Source organism: Onychomys torridus, chromosome 5 (assembly GCF_903995425.1).
Source record: "Onychomys torridus chromosome 5, mOncTor1.1, whole genome shotgun sequence".
Taxonomy (NCBI): domain Eukaryota; kingdom Metazoa; phylum Chordata; class Mammalia; order Rodentia; family Cricetidae; genus Onychomys; species Onychomys torridus.
Window position 1 is genome coordinate 122958310 of NC_050447.1, and position 15013 is coordinate 122973322.

The window sequence follows — 15013 nt, forward strand, 5'->3', positions numbered from 1 at the left end:
CACACACACACACACACACACACACACTAAATAAATGAATAAATGAATGAAGAAAGAAAGAAAGAAAGAAGCAGCAGCCAGGAATTTGAAGGGTTGGGACATGGAAGACTTGGAGGAAGGAAAAGGAATGGAGGGGAATGATGTAATTAATTAAAAAAAAGGATGTGACCATCCATAGTGGCATATACCTTTAATCCCAGCACCCAGGAGGAAGAGGTAGACTGATCTCTTAAGAGTTTGAGGCCAGCTTGGTCTATATAGTGAGTTTCAGGATAGCCAGGGCTATGTAGATAGAGAACCTGTCTTTAGAGAAAAAAACACAACACAACAAAACAAAAACTATGTGATGAAATCCAGAAGGTGCGGGGAGGGAGGATGGGTGTTGAGAGGAGGGAGAAACTGCAGAGATGAAGAAGGAATCAGATCCATGAGTTTACTGCCTGGTTAAAAACAGCAGTGTAAAAATATTAAATTAAAGGGACTGACTGAAAACTTATGTGATCAGAGCAGTTGTTATTTAAGGAGCTCTTTCTGTTTTGTTTTGTTGTACGTGTAAAATAGAAATAGCCTTATTTTTCTGAGTAGACAAATATTCAGCAATTATAAGAAGTAATTAGGAATAAAATAACAAGATCTATAAAGTTCTCTACAAAACTGTGGTTAATTTTTAATCAGACATACCAGCCTTCATATCTACTCATACATCCACAAGGCATAAACATTGGTAATTTCCTGTCTGTCACTCAACCATATGTCATGTTCATTCTTCTCAGTTAAAAGAGAGCGCCTCCTGAACAACAGCAGAAGAAAATGCTGCACAGACACGCCCACAGGCCCATCTGATGAAAGACATCCCCCAACAGAGACTTCCTCACACAACTCTGGGCTTTGTCACGTTGACAGCTGAATCTGACAAGTAGACTCCTTGTCAGCTTGTACACAAACACACCACCTTAAGCCTTAATAATTTCTTTCTTGTTCGTCACCAAGATCTCATATTAGTATCATAATATAAAATACAGTACAACTTGAAAAGTCACACTCTGAAGTTTCTTAATTGTGGGCTTCTAAAAAAAAGTACTTACTTACTAAAAACATATTTCCTTACTCCAAAAGAGAAGAACAGGGAATAAAAATCACATGTAAGCAAAACTGAAGTCTGTCGGCACAGCTCAAATCCTGTAGCTATACGTTTGACATCTGGGAGTCACTCATGATGTTTTGGCTGCAAAAGGCTTGGGCATATCCACGTCTCCAGCTATGCCATCCACAGTACACAAAACTTACTAAGACCAGCTGCATTCCACACTAGCTGCTGTTGTTGGTGGATCTCACAGTCCTCAATATCGTGTGATCTCCACTGCAACTGAGACTGTCTCTTCACCATTGACATCTTTTGGTCTCTCTTCAGGAACTCCAGTGACCTTGCCACCCAGTGTTCAAGCTTCAGCTTCTCTCCATGACCCTTTCATGCCTTCAAAACCAGTATCTTGTGGGAGACTCTCATACATTATTTGCCAAATTCTGCTGCCAGCTTGATGTACAGTCTTGGTTTCCCATTAGACCATGGCTTCTGTATTCTGACCCTAAGGAAATACTTTCCATTTACTGCAATGGTGCTGGCCTCTTATACAACACAGTTAAGTTTTTAGCCTCAGCTAACCAGCAACCAGTTTCCCAGTAAAGCATAGAAGGTTTCACTTCAGTAGTATTGATTTCTTGTTAACCACAGCTAATTTTTCAGCCCCAGTTAAACAGTAACCACAGAGATTCTATAGGAACATCCCTGAAAGATGTTTTCTTTCCTCTGAACTTCACAATGGTCCTCCATTGTCAGCGTCTCTCTGCATTGTCTCTCTGCATTCCAAGCTCCCAAAGAACAGCTCATTAAGCTCTTAGCTCTCAATAGCTTTTCTGGATCAAAGTTCCAAAATCTTCACTATGCCCCCCTCCCACCCATAACATGGTCAGGCCCAGCAGAGCACCACCCCACTTCTGGTACCAAGTTCTGTTGCAGTTTGCTTTTTGTTGCTGTGATAAACACTAAGGTTACAATTTGTCAGAGGGAGTCATGACAGGAACTCAAGCATGAACAGAGGCAGAAATCATGTAGGAAAACGACTTACTGGCTTGCTCTCTAGTTCTCTCAGCTAATTTTCTTATACAATTCAGGATCATCTCAGAGATTATGCTGCCCTTGGTAGGCTAGGCCTTCTCACATCAGTTACTAATCAAAGACAAGTCCCCAAAGACATGCCCACAGACCAATCTTAGAGAAGCACTTTTCCAACTTAGGTTCCTTCTTCCCAGGTGACTCCAGTTTGTGTTGACAATAAATACTAACCAGTTTAAGTGACTTCAGTGGTAAGTGAAAAATAAATGACTGAAAGGCTTACTCCCTTTCGGTGTGGCTGATGCTCACTTTCTGCATAGTCTTCAGTGGCAAACACTATACTCTTTCAGAGCACTACAGTAGCCAAGTTTTAGAACATAATTATGCCTACAATAATAAGAGAGAAGGAAAAACCGTAACACCAGCATTTTCCATGTATTATGGTGGTTAAATCCATTAAACCACAAACCTGTAGCAGTGACCTCAGAAATCTTAAAATAGTTTTTTTCCAACCATGTCAATCTCAGCATGATAGTTATTGTTATCCCTTTATGCCTCTGAAGAGTTACTTTTATTGAAGGAGCCACAAAGATGGCTCAGCCATGAAGAGCATTGGCTGCTCTTGCAGAAGATCAGGGTTCAGTTTCCTAACACTCACAGAGTGGCTTACACCTGTCTGTAATTCCAGTTCCAGGGCATATGATGTCCTCTCTGGCCTCTGTGTGCAGTGAATACACATAGTGAACAGACATACATGCAGACAACACACACACAAACTTTTTTAAAAAGAGGGTTTTTTGTTTATACTGCTTTAAATAGTTATTCTTTCCTCATCTGGTTATAAAAAGCACAAAACATTGACAAAATAATGAATTATATAAATAATTATCTTTATAATTTCATCACCTAGGGATAAATATTATTATCAATTTTTGTTTATCCGTTTTAATCTGCTCTCCAGAAAGATGCAAAATTATATATATCAAAAGATAATACATATCTTGTTTTGAATATTTCCCTTTTCCTCTTGGTATACTGGGGACAACTTCACATGCCAGTATTAATGTTACTTTAGTTTCCAAAGAGCTTTGTAGTACATTGTTCCGAATATACAACTGGGTTACTTTTTGTTTGTTTTTCCATAAAGTCCATAGTTAGAGTGCTTCAAAGAACTACCCCAAGGCACACCTCTGCACAGAAAGATGTTCCTATAATGCATTTCTAGAAGTGACTCACAGACAGACAGTACTGCTTTTTATTAGCTGTCCTCAATAGAACAATTTCTGTTTGCCACACACAGCATGCCACGAACACAATTCTCCTTCAACAGATCAAATCAGGCTGTGATTTATGATTACCAAGTATGTGGGGGTTATTGGGATTATTTTAAAATGATGATGTTCATACTACCTCTGTTCTATCTCAACATTTCATACTGGGGGTGATAGCACATATCTCAATGAATACTTCTTGACTATTACTGATGTTGAAAAACTGCCTTTCACCAACCATTGGCATTCCCTAGTCTACAAACTTCTAACTTAATGTTTTTTTGTCCATTTGCCAGTTGAATTGTTTTTCCTTTTTGCCTTGTAATGACTTTTGATTGAAAAATAAATTCCTTTCAAAAATTTAAAGGCATAGCCGGGTGGTGGTGGTGCACGCCTTTAATTCCAGCACTAGAGAGGCAGAGAGAGGATCTTGGTGAATTTGAGGGCACCTAGACTATAGAGTGAGTTCTAGGACAGCCAGAGCTGAAGCACAGAGAAACCCTGTGTCAAAAGAAAAAAAACAACAAAAACGAAAACCAACAAAAAATTAAAGGAATTTATTCACTATTTTCTTGTTTCCAAAACTGATATTCAGAGGTCACTTATAATTTACTACATAAGTCATTTATCTACAAGTATGTTGCGAGTGTTCCCTACATATGTTAAATCTTCGTTTATATTATTTCTAAATTTCAAATCTATGTGCCTTGATAGCTCTTCACTTTCGTGTACTATGCTGAACACTCACTAGGCTTTCAGAGTAACTCAGGCACCCACAGCCAGCAGTGCTGGGCTTGACACTGATCTGTTTCTAACCTGCTCATGGGGAGATGAAACCTGAGGCCAAAGCACACCACTAATTGGCTGGAGTAACTGGTAATGGAGAGCCTTACCGCTCCCTTGTACATTAAAGAAAGAAAGAAAGAAAAATATATGTATAACACACACACACACACCAAAACAAAACTTACCTAGGTGTGGTGGTGCAAACCTTTAATCCCAGGACTGAAGACAGAGACAGGTAGATCTTCTATTAGTTCAAGGCCAGCCTGGTCTACATAGTGAGTTCCAGGTCAGCTAGGAATATGTATGTATGCATATGTATGTGTATGCATGTATGCATATGTATATATGAAATCAATATTTTTGAGACAGGGTTTCTTGTAGCCTAAGCTGGCTCAAACTCCATATGTAGCCTCAACTGATCTTAAAACTCCCAATGCCTCTATCTCCTAAGTGTTGGGATTATAGGTATATACCACCACTCAACCACTAAAATTACATAATTTCTAATGACATTAATATGTGACCAGTTTTTGTTTCCTTAATAAGTTGAAATTTACTCAGTTTAAACAGGATTAGACTCATGCAGCCTTTAGGTGAATAGGTGCTATGCTGAGTAGTTTGAACTTCAAAATCTATGCAATATTTTCATGCAAACAGCCTATGAAAGCCACAAATTTGTTTCAGATCACTTTTGTGATTCTAGTTCTGCCTTTTCAGCCTGCAAAGGAAATGTTCTCCTCAACCCCCGCCCCAACTCTCTGCTGATGTTTTCCACTTTTCCTGTGATTTAAAAAAAATAAAAAATTTCCCTTGGTAACCATTTTCCCTGGTTACTTCTTTGGCTGATTTTTCCACACAAAGAACTGAAAGGCATTTATCCCCAAGGGAAGCAGCTATTTTAGATGTGACTAAGAAGTCAGCTAATATTTTTCAACATTCCTTTCTGTTCTTTGTTTTTAAAGAAAGTTCTGGTTTTGTTTCATTTTCAGCGGGAGACTTAAATGACACCAAGCAAAGCCTACTTAGTTTAGATTTCCAGGTAAACATGTTTTAAATTTTAAGTTTCTACTACAGCATGTGGCGTGGCTTTAATATCTGGGTATTTTGTGTGCAAATATGTTTAATCCTTGAGAAAGTATCTCTGTAATTAATAGAGTGAAAAGTTAAAAGTATGCTTTGTTTTGTTTACTTCTTTCTTTTCAGGAGGATTTTCCCCCAGTATTTCAAATGTTAAGGAATTATAAACTATTTTCATATGTTTAGCTAGGATTATGTGATGAGTAGAATTATCAACTGATTCGAAGCTTTAATTTTCTCAGTTCTAAAGGAACATTCATGTTTAATTAAAAGCATTTCCACTTTAAGTCGGCTTGCTCACATGAAGGATAACTTGTGACTTCAAAGATATATTGAAAATTATGGATACTTTTAAAGTTTACTTAAAACAAATGAAAAAATTTTAAGGGAGAAAATAAGTTAATTGGAGTTTATAGATATTCAATGTTTGGATAAACATAAAAGGTCAAAAAAGTAAAAGCATTACTTGGTGAAAGTAATACTGTGATTAGAGTATCTAGAAACATGATTATAAAGTTGCCTATTAAAATACTAAACAAAAAACAAAATTCTATAATCCAGTGAATATCAATTAGCATTGAGGGCCATTTCTCAAAATTTATTTAAACTAGACCCTGATTTTCTTTAAATTAAGACAGTTTTGTCAATTTACTTCTGAACAAATCTATTTAGATTTCAGAGTTAAGTAAAAATGAGTTCATTTGGAACAGGGAGACAAACTTAGTGAGTAGTCTCCGAATCCCTATCCTGGAGAGTGTGGCATCCAGCTGAGCAGACATGCTTTCTTCTAGCACTCAAATTCCTAGACAGGTGAGAGCTTATAGAAGGCCCAGGGATGGTACAATTTACCTTTGCAGAGGCCCCTAGAGATTATCTAGAGAGTCTCAGGTCCAGAATTAGATTTTTCATGACCCTCATATATTACATGTATGACTGTCAAAGAAAAAAAACAGTCAGTGTACATGATGTAGAATGTTTATGCTATGTGCCCTACTCAGCAAATCCAGTGTTTCCTGCCCTAGATTGACATCACCGTTGTGGCCATTGCTCCTGCTTTCCTGCATTACTTCACTGTAAGAATTGACTCCAGGTGCCAATAACCTGGTTCCTTCTTTACATTCTGCAAACTAGTTTTTCTGAAACTAAAGCAGATCATAAAACTTTAAACATGATTTAATTTCAATGACCTACAGTAATGATTTTCAAGTGACCGGAGATCTTATACAAATACCCTAAACAAAAGTTTGATGCTGGAGTTGACATGAAGACATCTCTGAGTTTGCTATCTGCAGAGTTCACATGATTCACAGGCAAGTTCATGTGGGTGAAACCAGGTGAATCCTAATTTAGAAGATTTTATCAGATGAAGCTACAAAAAGAACTATTGAGATTCAAAAGGGGAAGCCTGATATACATTGTGCCTTCTTGTCTCTTAATTTCCTAGAAATAATAGAAGATATGTTAGTGAAAGGCTTGAATGTGTGGCTTGAGTGTGTGTGTGTGTGCGTGTGTGTGCGAGCAAGAAGAGCGCCTTGTCAGGCAAAACTGGGGAGTCATTTAAGAGAAGACAGGGATAATTTAAAGATGGAGAATGGGGCTGGGATATAGCTCAGTGGTAAGGTGCTTGGCTGGCATTCCTAATGCCCCAGGCTTCATTCCTTCATTCCTCTTGGTGGGGGAGGAATGTGGGATGGGTGGGGAAAGTCTATGAATAAGCTTGGGAAGCACAGGGAGTTCATCAGAGAAGGAAGTTTCAGGGTTTAAAGAATTTTAAGAAGGACATATCAATAATTTATTCCTCACAACAAATCTTACAAATGCTAAAGACATACTAAAAATAGAGCATTTCCACAGAAGATAGACTGAAAATGCTTCCTACAAAGGGATGAGAATTGAATTCACTTCTCCACAATACTGCAAGAAAGGAACAAGTTGAGTGTGGTAGCTAACACCTGTAATTCTAATACTTGGAGGCCATGGCAGGAGGACCACAAGTTCAAGGTCAGCCTAGTCTACATTGTTAGCTCTAGGCCGGCCACACTATGTAGCAAGACCCTGTATGGAAGGACAACAAAGTCTGAGAGAAGGAAGATAATGAGCCAGATCTGAAAAGTATTCAGGGAAAATGATTTTGAAGCTGTAATTCTAGTTTCAACCAAACAAGACATTTGAGACATTTAAGATTCACAAATTTTTACCATGTCTAAGAGAAAGAAATCCGTATTTCTGCGAAGAACAAAAGGGATCTGAAGTGCTTCCTCTGGCAAGGAAAATGGCTCTACTCATCTGCTGAGAAGGAACAGAGAAAAACAACAGAGCCAGTGTTGGGAATAAGACTGAAACCCAGACTGTCTCAGGTCTGAAACTGCTCTGCTTCTGGAAACATCTGTGGATTCCAGAAGAGGTGGCTGAGAGCTTAACAGAGCTTTAAAATAGCTTCACAAGGCCGGAGAGAAAGAGAACAAAGACTAGAGCCAGCAGTAGGGGATGAGATCTGTGCTGTGACATTAGCAAACAAGACTCACAGTGTGAAGACACTGGGTACAGTGATGGCCAGCTTCAAATCACTCGGCATTAATGACAGTGTCTGCAACACCACGCTCAAAATGTGAAAATCTTTAGACAGAAAATACATCATCCCAGGCACTACCATTTCATGAGTGTTTATATAATGTCTGGCGTGAATTCAAAAGGCATCAGATAAAGGAAGAGATGGAAGAACATGGCTAAAGTTCTAAGAACAGATGATAGGTACAGACTAGACAGACTTTAAGACAAACATGATTAAATGTACACAGAATAGAACATGAAATTAAAAATTGTAGTATAGAATTGAAAATAAAAATTGTTTACTGAAAATTAAGGAATACAATAAAAGAAACAAGGAGGCCAAAAGATGAATTTAATAATGAATAAACCACAGCTGAAGAGAGTATTAATAAGCCAGGTTACTTAGACTTGTGAGGATGAATCATGTTTCAAACAGAAGAACAAGAATACAACCAGGAGTGATGTGGAAGATACAATGAAAAGCTATTGCATAATTGACTGTAGTTCTTAAGGGAGGGCTTAAAACAACAACCAAGAGGTTGGGGATTTAGCTCAGTGGTATAGTGCTTGCCTAGCAAGTGCAAGGCCCTGGGTTTGGTCCTTAGCTCTGGACAAAAACAAAAACAAAAAACCAACTCAAACAAAAAACTACCCAAATTTGACCAAAAAAAAAAGTAATAATCCAGCATGCAGCTGGGCAGTGGTGGCTCATGCCTTTAATCCCAGCACTTGGGAAGCAGAGGCAGGCAGATCTTCATGAGTTCTAGGCCAGCCTGGTCTACAGAGTGACTCCCAGGACAACCAGGGCTACACAGAGAAAACCTATCTCAAACAAACAAACAAATCTAGCATGAATTCAGAATGTCTCATGAATCCTAAATATAATAGAATTAAGAGAATCATATTTCTACATGCATCAGAGTAAACATCTGAAGGCTAAAGAGAACATCCAGAAAATGGTCAGAAAAAATGCTACTTTTAAGGAAGTAGTTTGAGTTATAAATTCTCAATTGAACCAACAAAGGAAGTCATGGTGATCTTGTGGGAAGTGTAGGCAAAAGGATTAGAAATTCAAGGTCATCCATGATTACATATTAAGTTTGAGACCAGCCTTTACTACACGAAACCTTGTTTCAAAACGAAAGTAGAATCAATACAAACAAACAGATAGAAATGGTATCTTAAAAATGTTAACCACGATTAACCTCAAAATCTATTCGGCAAACGTGCTTTCAGAACTAAGGTAGTATAAAAGCATTTTCAGTTGAAAAAAAGGAGTCGATCTTTAATAGAACTTTACAAAATGAATTACTGTAAGACGTTTTTTTGAATGAGAAGGAAAATCCGAATAAAGGTCTGGAGACACAGGAAAGGATGAAAAGAAAAAGTGTAAGTGTTTAGCGGAATCTAAGGAGTGGCTCTCAGATGAGGAGCAGGTCATTTGGTAAAGTTTGAAAGTGGTCTTGGTTGTCATGAGAACGTGCTAGTGAAAGAGGCCAGGAATGCTGTTAAACACCCTACAATACACAGTCCTCAAAAGAGAATAATCTTAATAAGTGAAGAGACTCAAAAAGTCTGATCTAAATCATTTTCTGATACAGAGCAATGACAACAATCTTCTTGTTGACATTTATTGTTTATTGTGTTTGTCCATGTTTGCAATGGTGTATGTGTGAAGGCCAGAGTACAGCTTGGGGGAGTCAGTGCTCACCTTTCATTGTGTGAGTTCCTGTGATCAAACTCATGTTATCAGGCTTGATGGCAAGCACCTTTATTCACTGAGTGATTTTGCCAGCCTGAAAAAGAAAACAACCTTTTCATGATATTCTATTGCTATGCTGTTTAACATATATAGAGAATTAAATCATATGATGAAAACTTTTATGCCAGAATATGGTAACTGGAATTAAAGCATCCTGGCTCTTGCATTGCTCAGAAAGCAGTAAAAGTATAACACTAAGTATAAAGAGATTTCATGTTCCTATCAAATACAAAGATTGTCAGACAGCATTAAAATTCAAAGAACTTATGAAAAAATATGCTATGGAAAGGCTAAAAGCAAAATGGTACAAAAATGCCAAGCACACATTACCAAAAGAAAGTAGCTACATTAATATTAGACAAAGTAGCTCTTACTGGAGCACTAATAGAGATACAGAAAGCCTCTACCTAATGATGAAAGCACCAGGGTAGTTAGACAACTCTGAAGCTGAATATGACATAACATAGCTTTAGCATTAATTAATAAACTTGACAAAACTAATTTATAAATGCCAAGCAACATAAAAGGCCAAAACAGAAAGTTAAAAAAAGAGACTCTACTAATATGTTATTTGTAAATTTAAAAATAAAATTAAGAATATAAAAATGCTTCCAGAAGATGTTTGACTAAGAATGTTTCTGAGTAGCCAGGCATGGTGATGGACAGCTGTAACACTAACATGTGGGATGGAGAAGCAGAAAGATGAAGAACTCAAGGATAACTTCAGCTACATAGAAAGGCGAAGAAGAGCCTAGACTGTAATGGAACCTGTTTCAAAAAACAAAACAAAACAAAACAAACAAACAAACAAACAAAAAACAAAAACCTAAGAGAAACGTTAAACTATCAGATAACAAATTTGTTAAGTAATTTACAAGATGAAAACAGGCTGAATAGACTGAAATTGACATGTGTACGTATATGCTCAGAATTTCTTGCTGACTGGGATGAAAAAGGTTGGACTGTTCCCATTTATATTTAAATAAATAAATATATATTTAATTTGTATATAATATATGTTTAAATACATATGAGCATATGTATTTAGAAGAGGTCATGAAAGATATACTGAATTTGGGGCTGGTAAATCATGGCCCAAATACCAAATTCTGTTTGCTGAACACAGCACTATCAGAACATCAATAGGCCCAACCAGTCAAATGGTATTGAGGATTACTCTGGGGGGGAAAAAACAAAAACAAAAACAAAACAAAAAAACCCAACCAAACAAAAAAATACAAAATGCTGAAAAGCTAGGACATAGACTATGGATCTCTAAGCCCCAAATAGTTACTCTTTGGCCCTTGATACAAATATTTGACTATGCTTGTAATAAACTATTATTAGGACAGCTTGTCTTTTCATCTATATACACTTTATGTACCATTTGGTTTTTAAAACAGGTATTTTTACAAATGTAAATTTATTTTTAAAGCACTTGTTAAATGAATTCAGAAGAAAACTGTGAACATGTTTTTTATTTTTAATCTCTGTGGACTATCATGTGAATAAGCTTGGCCAGAGGAAGAACTTCCCAACAGTAGTATATGGACACAGATAGTGAGGAATGGGGCACCAAGTCTCTATTAGTGGGAACATGGATGATGTCAGAGATGCAGTCAAAGAGAGCTGGATGCAGTGAAGCAGCACTTGACCTTGGAAGAACATTTCAGGGTCATGATTACAACCTAGAGTAACTTTCTCACAACCAGGGCTGCTCCATTTCAGCACTACCAATATTTCACCAGCTAATTCTTCACTGTGAAGACTGTGCCCTGTAGGATGGCTGGTAGTACCCTCTGCCTCTTCATACTAGATACCTGTAGAACTGCTCCCAACCATGATGACTGAAAATGTCGATACATATTAGACATTGTTAGATGTCCCCCGGGGGACAAATCATCCCTAATTCAGAGGCATTGCTCTAAGCTTTGAATAAAAACTTATGCTCTTGAGTCTAAATTATACATCTCACAGGCCTGATCTCAGCTTGTGTACAAAGCCATAAACAATACAAACAAGCACGCTGTGTTCCAATGAAACTTTATATTGAAACGATAAGATTTTAACCATATGATTTTATATATCACGAAACATTTTCTTCTTTATAATTTTATTTTTATAATTATATTTACTTCTTTATTTACTGTGTGTGTGTGTGTGACCATGCATGCACACACATGCCACAGAGCACATGTGGATGTCAGAGGGCAACTTCTGGGAGTCAGTTCTGTCCTTCCACCATGTGGGTCTCAAGGACAGAACTCGGGTTGTTAAGCTTCATAACAAGCACCTTCACCTGCTAAACCATTTCACCAGTCCTTCTTTTGCCTTTCTGAAAGAACTAGAGATTGAATCCAGGGTGCTGTACATGCTTTAAAAATTCTACCACAGCTACAATGTGATGCTGAGACAGGATCTCGTCACCCAGGCTGACCCCAACTGAATTACTGGTGTGCCATTATGCCTGGTTCAGATGGTGAATTCTTACCAAAACAGCTGGTAGATTAGGACTGGATTTGACGAGTGTGTAGGTCAACCTGTGGGGAACTGAGACTCTGGCCCCCTGGGTCATCTGACCCATATACAGTACACAGTTTCATTACAAAGGGCTCACCCCATTTCTTTCCACAGCAGTTCAGAGTTCACTTTTCACAGCAGACACCCTGTCCACCTTCTGTAAGACAGTCCCTAGTAATTTACATTTTATGCCATCACAAAATAACACTGTGACTTAGCTTCTGCTTTTTTATATCATACAGAAATAATCTTGATTTCTATAGATTGAGCTTATATCCTGAAACCTGACTGATTACAGGAGCTTTTAAAGTAGATTCCTCAAGATTTTTTACATTTGTGAATAAAACTATTTTACTTCTTCCTGTCTAGTCTAGATGAATTTTCAACAAATACTAGTTTATAATTGCTAAGAATTAAAATTATAATCTTAAGTTTCATTGACAAAACAATTAAATCTGTCAGCAACTATGTCCTGTTCCTCATTAAAAATACATTTCTGGAGATTATAAAATGTTACTTATCTACAGTCTGGATTTTTCTCTATGGAAAGTCAAGATTCTATTGAAAGGTAGAGTAATAGCTTCCTGGAGGTCTCCATGTCTTCTGTTCACTGGTACAATGCCACTACCTGCTAGAAACCCAGCAGAGCCCTGGCAGAAGTGGTGAGAGGGATGAAAACATTCCCTTTCCCTACTGAGTACAACGTTAACTGCAAGCTTCCCATAAGCGGCAATTACTATATGTAATAAGTATCCTCTTACAACTAAGTCAGTGAGTTCTCCAGGGAATGGGAGTTAGACTTGGTGCAGGGGCTCACTATCTCTGGGAACACTGACAGAGAGAGACTAAGCAGAGGGCTAAGGAGGGCTTCCAGGCCAGGTGAAGGGGAGCACTAAAGAAAGATACCTCACTCAGCTGCTGACTTGAGAGGCTGTGGAAACTGCCAGCCTTGCCTAGAAGGCCTAGCTGATTTTGAACCCTCTGGACACAACCCCTGTGGTTACTGTGGAGGTGATTCATTTCCTGTCCATGCTACTGCACCAGCCTATGTCACAATGCTGTTGCCAGATCAAAAGTGCCTAACCTATTTCTCAAATTCGTTTCTTAGCTTTACTACATTCAGGGATCTTCTGTTCTTCAGCTGAGTAAGAGTTACTCCTAGTGCTGGAAGGATGGCTCCTTTGGTAAAGCACTTGCCTTCTAAGTATGAGAACCTTGAGAGTACCCAGAAGCCACAAAACAACAACACAGGATACACTGATACGTTTTTGTAATCCCAGAACTAGAGGTGGGTCAGGAGGGTCCCTGAGGCTCACTAGCTAGGCAACTTGGCCTTACTGGTAAACTTCATGCCAATGAAAAACCCCCTCTCAAAGGAGGTGAACAGCATTCCTGAGGATGACCTCCACATGCCTGTATGCTCATTCCTCCACATGTAAAGCACCACCCTCCCCTAAAAATAAAAAAAGTTCAAGGCTAGGGAAATGGCTCAGTGGATAAAGTGCTTATTGTGAAAGCTTGAGATCTTACATCTGTAACTTAGTTAGTGCTGGGGTCAGGGTTGACGTGGAGCAGACAGACAAATCTCCAGATGCTGGAAAGCCAGTAGAGTCAATTGATGAGCTCTGGGTTCAGTGAGAAACCCTGTCTCAAGATATAAGGTGGAGAGTGACTGAGGAAGACATCTACTGTTGCTATCTTGTACCTATATGCACAGGTGCACACACATATGCATCTCCCCTACACACTCTAGAAAGAAAAACCAAAAACGATAAAGTTAACCTCTTAAGGAACATGCTATTTCACAGGTACTTTTATAAAGGATAATCATTCACTGCTTCCCAGCAAAGAAAAGTACAGGTAGTGATGAAAATAACAGAAGAGGGATGGGGGATCCCTAGCAGACAGTTGTGAGAAGCAGTTGCCCAAAGTCTACAGCACTTTGGGGACAAGGGGGTCTGCTGGTGCAGGCGTTTGCATTTTAATGGAACAAAGCCGCGTCTCCTCACAGCTACGGTGGACTCTAGATTACAATAGCAGAACTGAGAAGTTAGGACAGAGAACAAATAATTTATAAAAGGTTAGATATTTACTATTTGGCCCTTTATTGAAAAACCTGGCTCAGACCTGGTGTAGATATAGATATCCCAAATCTGATGTGGCAGTAATATTTCAGGATTCAGAACACTGTTCCTCTTCAAAGCCTTCCTGCTGTACATAAGATAACTAGGTCAATTTTCAGAAGTAAAAATGAAGTCACTACTAACTTGAAATTTTATTTCCTTTTAGAAGTTTGTTGGTGAAAAAAAAATCAAACATGAAACATGCAGTTTTGTTTTGTCTCATTCTGCTTATCATTTTCCAAACTGAGTGTGAACAAAGTACTACGAAGCAAAGGAGGAGGGTATATCAGAGAAGACTCAGGAAGAGTTCCTCACTCCACCACAGAGCAAAGGGGCAGCTTGAAATTCAACAGACAACTGTGGCACCAGAAACAAGGCTACCCACTGTGAACTTGGATTACAGTGTGGAGGAAAACTTAGAATCCCTTCTAAGTTCTCTTGGAGTAGAATCAAGTTACAACGTGTTACCAGGTAAATGGTATGCATGAGGGAGAAAATATCTCTATGAACTGAACTCTACTAAGGGAAAAAATAAGTTTTTGTGCTACCTTTTGATATATAAACACAGATTTTAAAATAACTTTAAAAAGCATTCAAGGGGGCTGAAGAGATGGCTCAATGGTTGGGAGCACTGGCTACTCTTCCAGAGGACCCAAATTCAATTCCCAGCCACCACATGGCAGCTTGTAACTGCCTGTGGCTCTGGTTTCAGGGGATCTGACACGATCACACAGATGAACAGATAGGTGAGACACCAATGCACATAAAATAAAAATAAATCTTAAAAAAAGTATTCAAGGAACATACTTAT

General features: G+C 38.3%; 2 protein-coding genes across 2 annotated transcripts in view; one reads left to right on the plus strand and one right to left on the minus strand.

Annotated features, from left to right (window-relative positions):
- Positions 1–15013, minus strand: part of LOC118584055 (centromere protein P) — a 195340-nt gene that overhangs the window by 34617 nt on the left and 145710 nt on the right. The window lies entirely within an intron of this gene.
- The window catches only part of Ecm2 (extracellular matrix protein 2), a 30608-nt gene continuing 20618 nt past the window's right edge, over positions 5024–15013 (plus strand). The window contains exons 1-2 of the mRNA XM_036187987.1: positions 5024–5209; positions 14369–14673. Of these exons, the coding sequence (XP_036043880.1) occupies positions 14397–14673 (277 nt within the window). The 5' untranslated portion in view covers positions 5024–5209; positions 14369–14396. The remainder of the gene's footprint in view (positions 5210–14368; positions 14674–15013) is intronic.